The sequence below is a fragment of the Euphorbia lathyris genome, chromosome 2 (genome assembly GCF_963576675.1).
Source record: "Euphorbia lathyris chromosome 2, ddEupLath1.1, whole genome shotgun sequence".
NCBI lineage: Eukaryota > Viridiplantae > Streptophyta > Magnoliopsida > Malpighiales > Euphorbiaceae > Euphorbia > Euphorbia lathyris.
Window position 1 is genome coordinate 31,328,794 of NC_088911.1, and position 19,490 is coordinate 31,348,283.

Here is a 19,490-nt window from a genome sequence, read left to right on the forward strand (position 1 = left end):
CTTTGAAAACAAAGTATCTCGAGTTATTATTAACTTATGATCTTCATTACCATATATCTTTCTTATATGTCTATATGTTATACCACACGTATGTATCTACGTCTTGCGCTTTAAATAAAACTAATTTCATTTTTTATACAACACGACTTATATTTATTGAGCTAACTCTCATTTCACTAAAAAAAATAGTCTCATCCTTACTCATTTTGTCATGTTATAACAAAATAAGGGTAAACGTTCGTACGCACAATAAATTCAACATATAACATTCGCACCTATGTATTGAAAAAGTTCCCAAAAACTTTATTAGACAATCATGTTCTTACAAGTACATGAAAATGAAATATGTTTAGATCATACACAAACCTAGGATTTAATATGTTTCATATATTTCATCATCACAATTCACAATCCTTTATAGATTCTTATCAAGCATTTTACATGTCACTGAGTTTAGCATAACTATTAACCATTGAATTCCATAAAACCACGTCCCTCGTTTTTGTGGCACATTTCATCAAACACCTTGAGAGCATCAGAAATATGGCTGCTTTTAAAGGATGAATACATCTGAATTAGGGCAATTACAATATGAACGTTATAACCTAAACCAATACGAATAGTTTGATAGTGAATTTGCATCATGTTTCAATTGCTAAAAATCGAATAACAGCCTTCAAAACAAAAGGATATGAGTGAGAGTCAAGTCGAAATTCAGCAAATTGTATGTTGTTGAAAAGAAATATGAAAGCTTGAGGTGAAGCATCAACATGAGAAGAAGAAAAGAGACTTGATCATGGAGTTATAGAAGAAGATACAGGTTGAGAAATGCAATTAAAAACTGAATAGATGTAATTAAAGAAACCGAGAGAAGTGCAGACTTGGATTAATCGGTTAACAAGAGCGTTGTCATAATATAAACCTTTAGAAATCATGAACCCATAAAGCTTGCGGAATGTGTTTGAAATTGAAACAATGGATTAGCAAGGAAATCAGTTGCTATATTGCCAATTAATGAGATAAAAACAAGAAATAATAACAATAACGATTTGGGGAGGATTGTGAATTGTTTGTGATGATCAAATATTAAAGTGATTTCTACAAAATTTCATCACATATAAGAGTCATGTTGATTAGGAAACAAAGCATTTAATAAAGTTGCTTTATTTGTTAAGTATATCCAAAATTTGATTAAGTTATCCAAAATTATATCATTTATAATGTTAAGGTAATATTGCTCTTATTTGACAAAATTAGGTGCATTTTTGCAAGTTATCCCATAAATAAATTATTCTTCTCGATTTATAAATCAACCGGGCTTATGCTGGCCCCGTTTAGCCGGTATAGTCAAGTTCGTTCAGGGTTCACCGTGATTCAGCCAACTACTATCTACTAATCTCTCTCACCGGAATCAGTTAATTGCTGTTTTTCTTATCAACCTTGGAGGTGGTAATTCATTCTCGCGGCAAACCATACTAGTAAATTCTGATTCTCTCCGAATCTTATCTTCCGATTTATAAATTCTAAGAAGAGAAACAAATTAAAGTAGAGATCAAGTGCAAAAAATGGCGGTGGATGATGTGCCCATGGATGATAAGGCAAAGAGAATGAGAGATCTGCTGTCGAGCTTTTACTCTCCAGACCCTGCAATGTCATCTAGCAATTCTTCTAAGTTGATTTCCTTAGATGCCATCAACACCAATTCCTTCGACGCTAATCAGTACATGAATCTACTAGTATGTATGCCAATTTAATTAATTTTATCGTTGATTTTGGGGCTTCAGACTGCTCGAATCTTGAGTAATTGCTACTTTGCACTGTTTATATCTAGTTTAGAAGGTAGCATACTTTGCAGAAAGTTAATTGCTAATATGAATACAGGTACAAAAGTCAAATTTGGAAGGGCTTCTGCAGAAACATGTTGAAATGGCAGCGGAGATAAAGAATCTCGACACTGATTTGCAAATGTTAGTATATGAAAACTACAATAAGTTTATCAGTGCAACTGACACGATCAAGAGGTATTACTGAGTTTTCATGTACTTACCTGACAATACTTGTTATTCCTAAGAGCCACTTTTGAGCCTTAGGAGCATTTTGTTATTTCAGCCTCGTAATTTTGGTTCCGTTTACATAACCAATTCTGCATTTAAGATGGAATGACATTCTTAGCAGCCCTATGTATGACTATTGCAATTTTAATTTTGTTAGGATGAAAAATAATATTGTGGGCATGGAAACAAACATGGAGCAGCTTCTTGAGAAAGTACGTGTGTAGGATTTGCCTCACTTCTTGTTGAATCTGTGCCTTTTTTATTTTCTCTTTCCTGTGTTGCTGCAGGAGATAAGAGAATCTTGATGAATTACATATGTTCCACTAATCATGGCAGATAATGTCTGTGCAATCAAGAAGCGATGGTGTAAATTCATCCCTCTTTGAGAAGAGAGAACACATTGAGAAATTGCATCGAACACGTAACCTTCTCCGTAAAGTTCAGGTAACTGGATTTAGCAGCATAACTTTTCAGTTTTCCATGGTTTATCTATTTGTCATTAGTTGCTAGCTTTCCTTGACTTATGCAGATAAATGCTTGAGAAAATTTTGATTTTGATTTGAATCTTCTGTTTAAGGGAAAACTTGCCATGTATTCTGGTAATGAACTTACTACCTGAGATTTGAAAATTATATGCACACATTTGAACATTCTGCAGCTTGTCATGTCGATTGAACCGAGATATTAGTAATTGTCATCTTGAACTTCCCAGTTAACAGTGATGGTTATATTGTCACCACAGAATTCTTTTTGTCAGTTCAGTTTATAATGGAATGGATTCAGTGATAATTATTCTCCATAGTTTTGAGTGTTGGTTTTTGCAATGTATGAGTGACACAGATTTCTTCTTATGTGGAAAAGAGCAGTTCATATATGATTTACCTGCAAGACTTGGGAAGTGTATTAAATCGGAGGCATATGCTGATGCAGTCAGGTTTTACACTGGAGCAATGCCAATTTTTAAGGTCATCTATTGGTGCTTTGCTGGCTGAATCAAGCAGTTCTTTGATCTGCTTTTAAAGATTTACTTCTTTTGCTTTATGTGATGTATCTCACAAAAGCTTAATTTGTTGTAATTTTATCGGTACTAGGCGTATGGGGATTCATCATTCCAGGACTGTAAGCGGGCTTCTGAAGAAGCTATTGCCACAGTGATAAAGAATTTGTCGGTAGGTTACTTCTTTATAATAATCAGGAAGCATAATATGTGGTCCTGCTCCCAAGCCAAGCTAAACATGTGGACAGGGGCAATGTATATGCTTTCTTTTTCCTCGTTGTTCACATGTTTCTCCTTGCAATTTACACCTTGATCTTTAACTAAAACAAAATTGTACTTTGACTTGTAGTTCTTATTGCTAGTATAGCAACACTATTCACTCAGATATGTGTGGTATTGCCAGATGAGTTTTGTTTCTACGTTCTACTGATGGAAAATTGGTATCATGGATTGTTATTTTCAGGGGAAGTTATTTTCTGATATGGAATCTATTCAATCAAGGGCTGAGGCTGCTGTGCTTCTCAAGCAGTTGGATTTTCCGGTTAGCACTGCAGTCTCATTTATCATTTTTTTGTTTTCTGTTGGTGGCTCAGCATGTTATAGTCTTCTGAAAAGGGGGACTGCATTCTACAGTATTTAAAGAATGACCTTCAGATTTTATCTTACATTGGAAATCCTCTTATACACCTATATTGAATTTCCTGTGTTGTATATTAAATTTCCCTAATCTTTTTGCCAGGTGGATAACTTAAAGGCTAAACTATTTGTAAAGTTAGAACAGTCTCTTCAGGAGCTTGAGCTTAAGCCAGAAGAACAAACCAGTGTTTTGGAGGATTCTAATGGTACTTCAGATCTTTCTACTAAAAATAATGTAAGTGATGGAAAGTTTACTACATGTATTTGTGCTTTGTCATATGAAGTACCGATACTTCCCGGAGGTCACCGTACGCGTATCCGATACTCCGGGTGCGGGGATTCGCCGGGGATTCGCGGGGATACGTACGGGATTCGCCTGGGAAGTATCCCCTTTTTTCTTTTTCTTTTTAAATGAGGGGATACGCGGGGACACTTCGGGGACACGTCGGGGATACTTTAGGGGTTTTTTTTTAAAAACTTTGAAAGTATAAGGGTTTTTTTTAAAAAAAAAACTCAGTAAATAGAAGGATTAAAATGAAATAATCCAAGATTACTGGTATTTGTGATTTTATAATGACTTGAGAGTATTATTTGTGTTTTTATAATGACTTTATGAATATGATTTGTGATTTATATATTTATGTATCTTTTGAATTTTCATTATAAATGATATATATATTATTAATTATATATAAAATTTTCCGTATCCCCGCCGTACCCGTATCTCATATTTTTTAGAAATGTCGTTTGCCGTACCCGTACGCGTACCCGCACCCGTATGCGTACCCGTATCGGTGCTTCATAGGTCATGACTTTGTAGCTGATTTTTACATGTCCAAGCATGTGCTAGTGTTTGTACTTCTATATGTTTCTTTATAATTGTTAAACTGTTCTTAGACTAAATAACTCTTATCCTTGATCCAACCTTAGAGTTCTGTTCACGAGTTTGCGGAGGCTATCCGAGCTTATCGAGTAATATTTCCAGACTCAGAAAAGCAACTGATTAAACTGTCTCAAGACTTGATTACCAAGTAAGCCAGTGCCTGCATGAGTTGCCAAATGCTGTATATATAAGTGTTATGTATATGTATATATATATATATATATATATATTCATGTATACTGATTGTAAGTGTTTCTCTAGGCATTTCGAGATTACTGAGCAATACATAAAGGAGCAGGTTTCTGTTGCAAAGTTTCTAGGAGTTCTTCGTAAGTACTGTACTATGAATTCCCAACATATAATCTCCTTATCATGATTTTTGAAAGATACTGCTTGTAGTTATACCAGCTAGTTAATCAGTCTTATATTAATTTTCATCTTTCACCCTGCTACAGCTTTCATGTATCATCAAATCGCTTTAACTATAAACATACATTTTGTTGGATATTTGTATGTACCACCTGGTTTTGTTAATCAACTAACATGTGCATTCTTCTGCCCCATATTAGTAACCAGGGGTGTTAACGAGCCGAGTCGAGATCGAACCTAGGTAGGCTCGGTTCGAGAATCGGCAAGCTTGGGCTCGGATCGAGCTCGAGAGGATAAAAAAAGAAGTCTCGAGTCGAGGAAAGCTTGAGAACGGCTCTATTTAAATGTACTCAAATTTAGCTCTTTTAACATTTTTTATTAAATTCCAGCCTTCTAATGAAGGAAACACCAAATTTAAACTTCATAAAACAAATTTAACGTATCAATTACAACAAATTTAAATGATATAACTATAAAATTAAAAATTAATGAAATATATATAGTAATTAAAAAATAACCGAGCATGTTCAAAGCTCAGGGTTAGGCTCGTCAATGCTCGAGCCAATATCGAACTCGAATCGAGCCCTATCGAGCTGAGCTTTGACCAAGCTTTGTCCGAGCCGAGCTTGAATAGTTTGCAAACTACCCTGGCTCATTAACACCCGTATTAGTAACCTGTGGTAGTGTTCCTTCACCTGTTTACGCTTTCCCCCCTTTCAACTAACTTATTAGTGTATATTGTGCTGTTATGATCCCTTGCTTTGAATCTAGTCATGAGTCCTTGCAATTAAAAAATCACACAACTGCTGACAAGGTAAGCTGTTACGTGTTCTTCTACTTTTTTCACCTATTTTGAAAGACAACAGCAGAAAGTTTTCAAGGTTCCTAGAGAGAACCTTCCAGTCTCTTGTTAAAGAAAACTATTGATGATATTTCAGATTGAGTTTTATTTCAATCAAAACTTTCTTAAGCAGGTATGCATCCCTGAATTTGTTCCCAAGAATCAGCAAAAAGATCCACCAAGGATTTAACCAACAATAGAAATTTAAAATATAAATATTCAGCCCTTCTACCTAGGGCTGTAAATGAGCCGAGCCGCTCATGAACGGCTCGGTGGTCGGCTCGATAAAAGCTCGGCTCAACTCGGCTCGTTTACAGCCCTACTTCTACCCATGTGTCTACCACCTTCCTTAATAACATTTTGCTCTCCATAAAAAATGCACATGAAAGGTGTTATACAATTACAGAGGAAGACATTCTTCCATGACCTCCGTATCAAATGCCTCGTTGTCTATCCCTTCCCACAAAAACTGTTTGCATTAATTTCTCTGATTATAAGGTTCATCACAGCTAAAGCAAAGCCTTTTGGCGCTCCTTTTTCCTTGTATTCCCTATTCAAACGCCTCTATTATGTAGTTTTCACCAAGTTATGATCCAAATTTATAACTTGGCCAACAAATCCCTCTTTTTGATCATTATTCCTTCTTCCATATGACTTTTATAAGCTCATAGCCTTGGTCATATCTGCTGGCTATTGTACCTTGATCACCACGGCAATAGGTTTCAAATTTCTGATGAAAATCTCCACTTCTTATTCTTGGGATAATTTACTAGCTTGGGAATTGCTCAAACAACCTTTCATAAAATTGGAAGTCCAAATTGGCGGTTGCAAAACATCTTCCAGTTCTCCCATCTCATTTCGGGTATGTCCGTTTCAAATTAGATCACAACTGCGCATCTCTTTTCAAGTGAGATGAAGCCAGGCCAACCTTGTCCTCCTCTGCAGTTCTTTGGTGGTGGAAGAAGTGTTCACATTGGTTCAGCATCCTAAGGGAGCTGAAGCTTCATCCTATCAGAGAAATCAAGTTTAGAGCATTTGGGAATTGAGTGGCCAGCCTCTTGATTCTCCATCCTTGATTCCTTTTCTCTCTGTTGTCATGCTCTGTCCCGCTCTTCCTCCCCCCTGCTCAATTCCCAGCAAAGTTTTGGGACAGCTACTTAATTCAGACAACCAACTCTTTCTGCCCTGCTTCATTGGTTATCTACTGTACTGTGGTTCCCTTTCAGCCGGATCACGTGCCCTATGTTCTCGACACATATTATGGAGGCCTTGGATTGCTGCCAGAAATTTCGCTGTCCGCCATGACAACCTGTTCTAGTACCCAATTGTTATGACCCCTTGCTTTATTTGTAGTTATGGGTTCTTGCAAATCTAAAATCAGATAACCCTCACTTGGTAAGCTGTGTTTAGATGTTTTTCTACCTTTTCCACCTATTTTGATAAACAAAAGCAGAAAGGAATCATGGCTCCTTAGAGGGATCTCTCCAATCTGTTAAAAAAGCAGAAAGAAACAAAGGCTCCTTAGAGAGATCCCTCCAAACTCCTGTTAAAAAGACTATTCATGAAATTTCTTCCAATCAATACTTCCTTAAGTAGGAATACTATTGGCTATTTTAGGAATACGTTCCGTGGATTTGTTCTCGAAGATGAGCAAGGAATACCAAGGAGTTCAACCAACTAGAGAAATTTCAGAAAATCAGAAAGGAATTACTACCAAAGTTCGTAGCATCAATATAAATTCAAAATAAATTCAACTGTTATGGAAAGAGATCAAGTTAACGTTATTTACCTATTACTTATGCAGATTTACTTTATCACGATTTATTTAGGCAGATTTATTTTACCATAATTATTTAGGCAATATTATATTATTTAGCAGTAATATCTTATTTAGACAGTTATAGTAGTATTTTTCCTAAATAGTAATTTCCCTAATTAAGAAGTCTTTCCTATTGTAATGTCTTTATGTCTCCTACAAGAGGCAACAGCTTTTCAATAAGAAATCAATTGTTAATCTTGAGAAAATTCAGACTTAGGGAGTTAGAGTGATCTCTTACAAATCACCAAAGTGAGCTTCAAGGGTAGGTGATTTGAAGAACAGGAAAAGCAAGGGAAATCAAGGATTTTCTTGTGAAAAGACCTGTGACGAGATCCTATTCGTGGGCCCATAACGAATTGGTATCAGAGCCGGTCGTCATGGGAGAGTTTGAACAACTGATAGCCGAGATTAAAGATGAAATTAAGATACTGGGGCTCTTGATAGATTCACAATTTTCCATTATAGAAAAAAGGATTGAAGAGGTTGCAACTAACATCTGTCACGAACCAGCTCAATTGAAATCATTCTATGAACACCGAGTGGCAATGCGATGCAGGGAGAGGCAAGCATTCCTAAATACAACATCTTGGAAAAAAAACCTGAAGGGTGTGTAATCACAGACAACCACCAAACAGTCCAGGCCGAATTATTCCGAACATATCAGATTGAAGTTATTGCACAGGGAGCTGCAATCATCCCTAAATGCAACATGTTGGGATTTCCTTCCGTTAATGGAATTAGGCATTCTTTGACGTTCAAATATTCAGTCCCTCTACCCATGTGTCTACTATCTTATCTTCCTTCACAAATCTTGTTATGAAGCAGTCTCCTAGTATGTTTCCTTATGACATAAATCCTTTGTTCTACTCATACCAATTGAGCAACAAATATCAAAATCTTGGTTTTAGCTACCATTTTATATCCTTTTAAGATGGGAAGCCTTACTGTTAGAAACTTTACTGCTTGAAGATGTTTTGTATTGGATACAATCACCAATATCTTTGCTGGTAAACGAAAGCTTAGGCCTTATACAATGAGTTTTTGGTGAAAAAAGGGCACTTCTTTTTGCTTCTTTTTAATGGAAGTTGACTTGTAATCTGAAATTGCTTTTTGGGTGCCAGGTCTTTAATGCTCGACTTAAATAAGAAGCTATTCTTGTTAGCATTGTGCTTGGTTTATCCATAAAGCCATAAAGGCTTTGATTTTCTTATATTATATGACCTGTCAAATGGAAGTTCTTTGCAGAAAAGATGGGGAATTGAAGTTCTTATTTCTACAAATTCTGCTTTTGTTAAGTGGTTTGCTTATCAATGCTTTTACGATATCAAAAGGATATTCTTCTAGATAGGTCCTAGAGATTGGTGGATGTCCCTGTCAGCTATTAATATGAAGTGGACCTTTAACTATAAGCTTGAGCTTTTAGCTAAAACGGTTCCATGACATGGTATCAGAGCCGGTGTGACCAAGTGGTCCTGGGTTCGATTCCTGGCAGCCCCATTTGTTGAGTTATTTGCAGGACATGGTAATATGGGACTGTGTTGTCACGCTTCAAGCCCAAGTGTGCTTTCGCGTGTGGGGGTGTGTCAACTATTAATATGAAGTGGACCTTTAACTATAAGCTTGAGCTTTTAGCTAAAACGGTTCCATGACAGTCCCAAATATTAAATCATCCAACCAAAGACAGACTTATATAGATGGATGGCATCAAAATAATGAAATTTAAGTTTGGTGCAGATATCTTATCATTCATCTAATAAATTCAACATCTTCGTTCCTGATACTCTATGTTTTCCCTCGATCATTTGTGAAAACTTGATTTGTACTTCATCTTATATTCTTTTCTGATTCTTTCCTATTTGACAACTTCCTGATTGCCTTACCAAATGCAGGAACTATATGGAGAGATGTGGTCCTGCTTGATGAATCGTTGCATGAGGCTCTTCTTCCTGATTATTCATTGGAGGTCATGCTTTGATTTTGTTTTTGTACTTGATAGCAATCTCCATCTGCATTTCATCCGTTCCTTAGACAAAATGTATTGTTATGTTGAATAATGCTATTTTCATACTGATCAATCCTAGTTTGTTTCAGGCTGGCAAGGTTGTTGTCAAGAAGTATGTTGCAAGTGCATTTTCTCACCACCTGCGAAATATTTCAGGTTACTTTACAATGAAGTTTTTATTTCTGTAGTTACGTTTAACTAATTGCTTATGGTGGATAGTGGATACTTTGAATTGTTAATAAGTTTTTAACTACTAAGAAAAGAATAACAGAGTTATCTTGGAGCAGCAAAAAGTAATACACTAATGACATTTTTATTTCTGTCAAGGGAAAAAATAACATACTTGGAGCAGCACAAACTTAAACACTAAGCCAATGTTTTTGGATTGATGTTTATTGACTTTCAGTCTATCACCTGAGGGAAACTATATTGACCTTTTTTCCCCTTAATCTGTCGTTTTATTATAAGATGAGTGATAAGTTATATTCTGGTGAAAATGGCAGATGCCCTCACTAGTAATGCACATATGAAGCAAAAGGAAGGAGCTGAAGAACATCCCTTGCAGGTTGCCCTGGAATCGAGCAAAAATGCAGTGCTTAAAGGAAGCATTGATATCTTGATGGTAATATGAGAGAGACCGTAAAAACTATTATAAAAACAACTAATTTCCATTTTGTTCTGATACATTTACATCCCCGGTTTCAATATTAATTTTTACTAGTTGTAGAATTTTTTCTTTTGCTTTGTGCTATATATTGATTCACCGGTAATGAATGAATGCCTTATAATTTGTGAATTCTGGAAATACTGGATACTTCTGACCATGGGCCAGTGGTATTTAGACCTATATTACTTCCTCCTTTTGCCCTTCAATTCTTATTTTAAGTGAAATTGTGCTCGTACGTCTGGCAGTTTTGTTATGCTTGGGTGACAATTTTTTAAATTTATTGCACATTTTCATTTAGCTTTTTTGTTGTATAAGTTCGTTTTCCATTCCAGGACTTCCGCTTGCTTCTTGATGACAACTTGGAGCTGCTTCTTAAACTTAGAGACTCCATTATTGATTGGGTTCAAGAAGGGTTTCAAGATTTCTTCATTTCTCTGGATAATCGATTCCTCTTGCTTTCTGGAAGAAATAAACCAGCCAGTGTAGATAAAGGTCTCACAGAGGGAGTGCCTGTTGACAAAGTTTTCGCTGGTCTTGTCCTGGTGCTAGCTCAACTTTCTATTTTTATTGAACAAATTGTCATCCCAAGAATTACTGAGGTAAGTGATGCAAACATGTTTTTAAGGCACATCATATAATTACTTGTTGTATGGTCGGTATTCTCTGGTTCTTGCCTCAAAGTTAATTTCCAATTTGTAGGAAATATCTTCTTCTTTTTCTTGTGGTGTTGTTCGAGCCTATGAAAATGGACCCGCTCTTGTTCCTGGTGAGGTTTGCCGAATCTTTCGGACAGCTGGTGAAAAGTTTCTGCATCATGTAAGAAAGCACTCAGCTTTTCATATTTTATCAGCAAGAACTTCTGTAGACTATTATTGATCATCTGATGTGATTATTGAATTCAAAAGTACTTCCGCTCTGATGTTGGTGTCATTGAAAGCTGTGATAATTGATGTGTTTCTTGTAGAAACTTACCATATTTCTCACACTATTCATACTGCACCAGGAACACCTGACTCTGATATTTCCTTATTCAACTGATAGAATTGTGTTATATTGCTTAATTAGCTCTATATTTGTATGGCTAATATTAGTGAATTGTGGTAGATTTTCTTAGTTTTATGTAAATTAATGCTGTTTAGATATCCTTTGCCCTCCCATGCGAGTCTATAAACTTAATCATTTCCTCTATGCAGGTGCAGTGATTCAGATTCTGGGTCCTTTGATTTTGATCATTCATTCAAAGAACTTTGCAAAAAACTGATTTTGTGTTTTCTTTTTTTTCCAGTATATAACAATGAGAACTCAAAGAGTATCTGTTCTCCTGAAGAAGAGATTTAAGGCTCCAAATTGGGTCAAGGTGAGTTAAGTCTGGTTCATGTCCAATAGATTTGAGAGAATTGCGAAGATGAGAAAATTTAACTTACTTTTAATATCATTCAACTTCTTACAGCACAAGGAACCAAGAGAAGTTCATATGTTTGTTGATTTGTTTCTCCAAGAGGTTCGTGCATTATTTCTTTTCTCGTCTCTTCGGGAATACCTAGCTAATATTAGCATGAGTTTTCCCATTTCCGTTACATACTTTTACTTTTATACAAATCTCATTAAGAGAACTTGTTGATTCTAAATGTCTAATCATGTTTCCGTTCCAGTTTATTGGGAAAAATAGATGATTGACTTTGATTATGTCTTTACCAGTTAGAAGCAATAGGTACAGAAGTGAAGCAGATCTTACCTCAAGGAGTTCATCGCAAGCATGTTCGCTCTGAAAGCAATGGAAGCACTGCATCTTCTCGCAGTAATACATTACGAGAGGATAAATTGACTCGGTCAAATACGCAAAGGGCCAGGAGCCAGCTTTTGGAAACTCATCTAGCAAAATTGTTCAAGCAAAAAATTGAGATTTTCACAAAAACTGAATTTACACAGGTATTATATGTATTGCTTAACTTTGCTGTGGATGGAGTAATGGACAGCACTAGTGAAGTAACACGCACTTTGTCTTCTTATATGATTTGCAGGAATCCGTTGTAACTACTATAGTAAAACTTGGCCTCAAAAGTTTGCAAGAATTTGCTCGACTCCAGACTTTCAGCCGTAGCGGATTTCAGCAAATCCAATTGGATATTCAGTTCCTAAGGGCTCCCCTAAAAGAAAGTGTTGAAGATGAAGCTGCCATTGACTTTTTACTTGATGAGGTAATCAAGAGTTCGATTTACTGTCCTAGAAGCTACTATTGGAGTTCATGTATTCTGTCTTTTACGCAATACTTCTAAAGAGGTCTGAGATGTTAGGTAGTTTTTTATATTATTTCTGCAAGTAATGAGTAACCTGTTTGTTTATGGAGCAGGCGATTGTTGGTGCTTCAGAACGTTGTCTTGACCCTGTTCCTCTGGAGCCTGCCATCTTGGACAAACTAATACAAGCAAAATTGGCCAAAAAGAGAGAGCAGGATACTGTGGCACCGTGAGTACGACGGTTAAATCAACTGTTAGCATTGTTTTGTAGACAGAGAAATTAAAGAATATCCGGTCGCAATATGATCAATTCAAGAAGCTCAACTTGCATCTTGGGCAGTTTTGCTGAGTAAACTGTGTGATGTCTGATTTTGTCAGAGGACTTGCATATATTCTCTGAATATTCAATGTAGCTTTGACAATTTTTGTACTTTACTTTCAAGCTTTTGGTTCGACTTCCCAGTGACATTCACTTGGCATAGCATGCACAAAGTTCCTGACCTGTGTTTCATTTCCACCATGTTGGGGGGTGTAGCTATTACACTTGTTGTATAGATTTGATTAGTTCAATGTTAAAACTGCCACTTTCTTATTCAGTTTCTGTTTTTCTGTAAAGTGTTGGTATTAAATGTTCGAGGAGGATTAAGATTTGTGTACTTGGATTGTGCAAATTTCTCAGTGATGTTTCGTCTCAACTCAAATGAGTTTTTTCATTTTTGAGGGGATTGGAATTGGTCTCTGTTTCAGCTACCTTTATCAATTATTACTGGTATTGAAAATGTATAACCCCATCGGATACTTATGTTTCATTTTCCTTTACAATAGCAGTATGAACAGCGTTTCTTAGGGTTGCAAATGATGGGGGAGTGAGAATGTGGACTGCTACCCTCTTTCCCATTTCTGTCTAGATGGAAAATCCTCATTTCTATCCCCATTTATAAAATGGTTCCTGTCCCTGTGGGTAGTAGGATCCCTTGTAGATTTTCATTTCTCAAATTCTGAAAAACATTTTTCTTAGTAAAATTTTGAACTTTTTCGTATAATACATTGAGGCTGGGAATTTATTTTCTCCATTCCTGCATCATGAGGAAAATTGAGGATTTCTTGGACCGTTGAAATGAATTTCCTTCACGAATAATTCCCGTTCCATTCGTGCCTTGCTAAATTAGTCTGCTTACTTCAGCAATGCCGGATGTGGCTTAGAGCGCATCCGTATTTCCAAGTGCAAAAGTCTATTATAAACTCAACGTTCATACTAGCCACTCATTTAGTTAGAACACTTCTAGAAAAAATATAATATAAAAAACAAATTCTAGAAAAATTGGTTAGTATAAGTTATAACATTTAACTAGCTGTGTCACGTCCGTGTCTAAATTTCTAGAATTTATACTTTGATATTAATATATATTATAATTATTTTTTTGATCAATTAAAGTTTAGGATAATTATATTATAAGTAATATATATTATAATTATTAGGCGTGTGATATTAATTTGGTGTTATAGGAAAAGTTTGGGGTTAATTCGATGGTTTTCGGTGTAAATTAAAAGTTTAGGATAATTTTTAAAAGATTATATAAAGATGGATGACCAAACTGGATATTCGCCAAATTTGGTATATATAAATTGAAATCTGCGAAGAGGCAGAGATTATCCATTTTGTTTTGTTTTCTTTTCTTTTTATATTTTTTTTAAATTCGTCAGTTTTCTCTGAACTGTTTCTCCACCGTTTCTTTGATTTACGGAGTTTCGACCGTCCGAATCACTCGAAATTTAAAATATAGCATCCTTATGTATAGTTCTAAGTCCTAACGGAAGAGTTTTTGAATTTCGGAAGTGTTTGGAGGGGAAACGTCTTAGACAGAATTTAGAGGAGAATCGGTCCGGTTTATTTTCTTCAATGAGTAGCCAAGGTAAGTAACTATCAACTATATTTTGAGTTTTATGTATATAGATATATATATAATCAAAAAAATTTCAGAAATTGATATTGGAGGGTTATGCAGGAATTTTGTAAAATTAGGGTTTTTCATGATTTTGCTTTTTATTGTGAAATTATGGTTCAAATGAAGCTATTGACTATGCTTCTATGTAAATTTCAGATTTTACTTGATTATGTCGATTAAAGGCTTAATTTGATTGATTAACTTTGAAATTTTTATTGATTAAATATTGATATTTTGAATAACTGTGGTTACTTTTACAAAATGGCTAATTGAAGCCAAATGATTTATGGTTATGAAAAAGTTTGGAATTGGATTGTGAAAGAAAATTTAAGCACGTTATGATTTTATGATTTTATATCCATCGAGAGTTATCCGGATCGGTGGTTTTATATTTGAAGACCATGTTCAGTGAGGGACATGGCCTGTGTACACAGTTTGAAGACCTATTGGGTATGGCAGTGAAGTGTTGAGTAAGACCATATGGGATAGGCAATGTTAAGAGACGTCTCGACTATATATGTGGTTATAGATTGATACTTAAGGGGAGAAACTCGAGGATGGATACAATGTTTTAAGTTCATTTGGATTATGTTTTCGGTTATGATTGATTTTGATATAAGGTTTTACGTTTGATTGATTACGAGTTGGTTTGATAAAACAATTAGTTGATTACAAGTTGGTTTAATAAAAGATTTATTTGATTATGAAATGGTTTGATGAAACGTTAAGTTTTGAGTATATTTTAGAAGGTTTTGATTAAATCCCTTTATAAATGTATATATGTAGCTATGTTAAGTAAAGTTGGTTTTTATAGCTGATAGTTTCTTACTGAGATTGTTGTCTCACGTTTTTAAATGTTTTAATGTTTTTAGGTGATAAAGTACAGGATATAAAGAAGGTTACCGACCGTTTAGGCGAGGTTTGGAAGTTGGCTGCTTATTGTTAGAATTATGGTTAGAACTTTGGTATTTCAATTGTAATATAATAGAGTTGGGGGTCCTCGAATGACTAATGTAGAATATATATTGAAGAGAAGTTTTGATTATGATCTTTCTATTTCACGTCCGATGCCGATTGAGGTCGTCTAGGGTCGGATGTGACAGTTTGGTATCAGAGCTCTAGGTTAAATTCTTCGGACCTAAGGTTGATAGTAATTGAGGAATATGAATATTTGGTGATAGCTAAGAAATAATCGATAGTAATTGAGGAATATGGATATTTGGTGAAAGCTAAGAAATAATTTGGAATTTTTCGATGAGTGAGTAAGTAGCTAATGAGGGGTAGAAATGAGATTTGATGGTTAGTAAAATATTGGGCGTTTGAAAATTAGTAAATTATTTGATATTTGGCGACATGTGTTACATACATGATATTAAGTATGACTTGGAGTTGATATTTGAGGGTTTACTAGTTAGCTTACAACCATATATATATGAGATATGTGTAAATTATAACTTTGAGCTAGAGATAATAGAGAATTGTCTACATAGGTGCTGCGGGAGAATCAGATTCGTATCTGAATCTTATGATGCATTTTTCAACTAGATAGAGGCCGAATCTGTCAGAGAGTCCTAAATGAAAGTTCTTTATTTTTGTCTTACGTTTCCAGAGGTTTTTGAATCGCCTTAATCGGACTCCGTATGAAGAAGTTAGGCTGGAAACGACATCTGTTGGTCTTTTTAGCTATCAACCGGAATTTGGTTTTTGATTGATTACGAGTTGGTTTGATAAAACAATTAGTTGATTACAAGTTGGTTTAATAAAAGATTTATTTGATTATGAAATGGTTTGATGAAACGTTAAGTTTTGAGTATATTTTAGAAGGTTTTGATTAAATCTCTTTATAAATGTATATATGTAGCTATGTTAAGTAAAGTTGGTTTTTATAGCTGATAGTTTCTTACTGAGATTTTTGTCTCACGTTTTCAAATGTTTTAATGTTTTTAGGTGATAAAGTACAGGATATAGAGAAAGTTACCGACCGTTTAGCCGAGGTTTGGAAGTTGGCTGCTTATTGTTAGAATTATGGTTAGAACTTTGGTATTTCAATTGTAATATAATAGAGTTGGGGGTCCTCGAATGACTAATGTAGAATATATATTGAAGAGAAGTTTTGATTATGATCTTTCTATTTCACGTCTGATGCCGATTAAGGTCGTCTAGGGTCGGGTGTGACAAGCTGTCTAATGAATGTTGAAATTTAACTGAGCACAACGTGATTTTTAATAATATTTAGTTTGTATTCTCGCATTGAATTTATTCGTAATAAAATTGGTTTTGATTGTTGCTTCTCGGTTGACTGTATTGGACATAGTGGAGGCTTGTGTATTTTCTGGAAACATAGTAACATGTGCTCGTTATTATCATTTTCAGTTAATCATATTGACATGCTTGTAAATGATTTGGAAAATGGAAGCTGGAGGTTAACGGGATACTATGGATGCCCTGAGAGAAATTGTAGGAAAACCTCATGGGATAATCTCAGACAATTAAAAGATGCTTCAACGATCCCGTGGGTAATACTTGGAGATTTTAATGACTTACTATCTCATGATGATAAAAAGGGAGCAGTACCACACCCGGAATGGTGTTTACAGGGGTTCAGAAACGCAATCACAGATTGCAACCTGACGTAATGTATGTTAAACGGGTATCCTTTTACTTGGATTAGACATAGAGGGAAAGTAAATGAAGTGCAGGAGCGACTTGATCGTGCATTCAGTTTGCCGGATTGGAGAGGTCTTTTTCCGCATCACACATTGAGTAACACGATGACCCCTATCTCTGATCATTCACCGATAGTTCTTCAAACACAAGAACAGATTGGTAGTTCAAAGGGGCGTGGCTTCCGTTTTGAAAATAAATGGATGAGGGAAGAGGGCCTGCGCGAGTTAGTACAATCGATTTGGCTGGGTAATGGCAATGAAGCGGTAGAAAGTCGTCTGTCAGGGCTGGCAAGACGGTTGACGAGTTAGGGTAGAAATCGGGTAGTGCAATTTCGAATAGAAATAAAGCAGTGCAAACAGAATATAGAACAGCTCAGATATCAGTCAACTATAGCAGCAGCAGATGAATATGAAGTGCAACGAAAACGCCTTGTTCACTTATTAGTGCAGGAGGAGGATCATTGGCGTCAGAGAGCAAAGCTAACATGGCTCCAAGAAGGAGATGGCAACACACGCTTCTTCCATGCCTATGCAATGGGATGACGCAAGCACAACATAGTTACAAAATTGCAAGATAATTCTGGTAATTGGATCTCTGATGAGACGGGGCTTAAACTGTTAGCCATGGATTATTTTAAGGATGTTTTTGCAGGTACGAATAGCAATTGGCAGCTTGTGGTAAATTTGATTTCGCCTTCTATATCAGTGGAGGATAATGCATCATTATTAGCACCACTGTCAAAAATTGAATTTCACAAGGCTTTGTTCTCAATGCATCATGATAAAGCACCCGGACGGGATGGTTTTAACCCGGGCTTCTTTCAGAAGTTTTGGGACATCATTGGCGATGATGTTTTTAAAGCAGGTTGCTCCTGGATGGAACATGGACACTTCCCCGTTGGTCTAAACGATACTATCATCACGTTAATCCCCAAATGTGAATCCCCAACGAATATGAAGGAATTACGCCCTATAGCTTTATGTAATGTACTGTTCAGGATCTTCGCCAAAGTATTGGCAAACCGATTGCGTGCTATCCTTCCCAAATTAATTTCAGAAACACAATCTGAGTTTCTCAAAGGCTGTTCGATACAGGATAATGTACTTATTGCTTTCGAACTTATTCACAGTATGAAAAGGAATGGTTGCAGGAAAACAGGAGATGTGGCTTTAAAGATTGATATCAGCAAAGCCTATGATCAGGTAGACTGGAGGTATCTGGAAGAGATTATGCTGAAAATGGGCTTTGATAGTAGATGGGTACAACTTATCATGACATGTATCAATACGGTTCAGTATGAAGTGAGGATGAATGCTACATTGACAGATCCGATTGTACCACAAAGAGGCCTTCGGCAAGGAGATCCGCTCTCCCCTTTTTTATTTCTGATATGTGTTGAGGGACTGTCAGCACTATTAAAAAAGGCGGAACAACAAGGCCAAATCCATGGATGCCGGGTTGGCAGGGGAGCACCGGCAGTTACACACTTATTATTCGCAGACGATGCGTTTCTGTTTATTCAGGCGTCTATTGATGAGTGTCGGGAGTTGAAGCAGCTCCTAATCACCTATGAGCAAGCGTCAGGCCAAGCAATAAACTTCAGTAAGTCAGGAATTATGTGCAGTAACAATGTCGCTCTGGAACTATTCACAGCAGTCTCATCAATTTTAGGTGTTTGGACACCAATTGCTACTGGATGGTATCTTGGCTTACCCTCACTGGTGGGGCGATCTAAAAAGAGTATATTTGCACATTTTCAAGACAGACTATGGCAAAAGTTGCAAAGATGGAGGGGTAAAACATTATCCAAAGCAGGCCGTGCAACCCTGATTCAATCAGCAGGTCAGGCGATTCCAATTTATTTCATGAGTGTCTTCCTTTTACCTATCTCTACTGCCGATGAATTACAGAGAATGCTGAATTCATTTTGGTGGGGTAATAAACAATCAGGGGCAAGGAGTATTAATTGGATGGCCTGGAGTAAATTGTGTGTCAATAAGGGGGCAGGAGGTTTGAGTTTCATAAATTTCACAGCTTTCAATCTAGCTATCTTGGGAAAACAAGGGTGGCGGCTACTAAAAAACCCCACCTCTCTCGCCAGTAGAGTTTTCAAAGTTAAATACTACCCAAAGGGGGACTTCATGAATGCACGATTGGGGCCTTCGCCTAGTTTTATATGGAGGAGCATTTGGAGTGCTCAACTAGTTATGAAGGAAGGTCTTAGATAGAAGATCGAAAACGGACATTCTGTCAAGGTTTGGAAAGATCCGTGGCTGCGAGATATAACAAATCAGCATATTCGGACGCCTATTATTGCGGATTTGGAAAATTTAAAAGTGTGTGATCTTTTCATTCCGAATTCTACAGATTGG

The 19,490-nt window shown here is 36.2% G+C and overlaps 1 protein-coding gene across 1 annotated transcript; it reads left to right on the plus strand.

Moving 5' to 3' along the window:
- Positions 1-1,283: 1,283 nt before the first annotated feature.
- Positions 1,284-13,251, plus strand: LOC136217648 (vacuolar protein sorting-associated protein 51 homolog). The gene is made up of 20 exons (XM_066004262.1): positions 1,284-1,736; positions 1,882-2,021; positions 2,212-2,266; positions 2,391-2,498; positions 2,921-3,019; positions 3,146-3,223; positions 3,515-3,592; positions 3,791-3,922; positions 4,618-4,718; positions 4,832-4,899; positions 9,489-9,562; positions 9,691-9,757; positions 10,105-10,223; positions 10,601-10,867; positions 10,968-11,084; positions 11,554-11,625; positions 11,719-11,769; positions 11,967-12,197; positions 12,290-12,466; positions 12,619-13,251. Exons 1-20 carry the CDS (start codon positions 1,566-1,568, stop codon positions 12,736-12,738), a joined length of 2,325 nt encoding a protein of 774 aa, XP_065860334.1. The 5' UTR covers positions 1,284-1,565; the 3' UTR covers positions 12,739-13,251.
- The last annotated feature ends 6,239 nt before the right edge of the window (positions 13,252-19,490 follow it).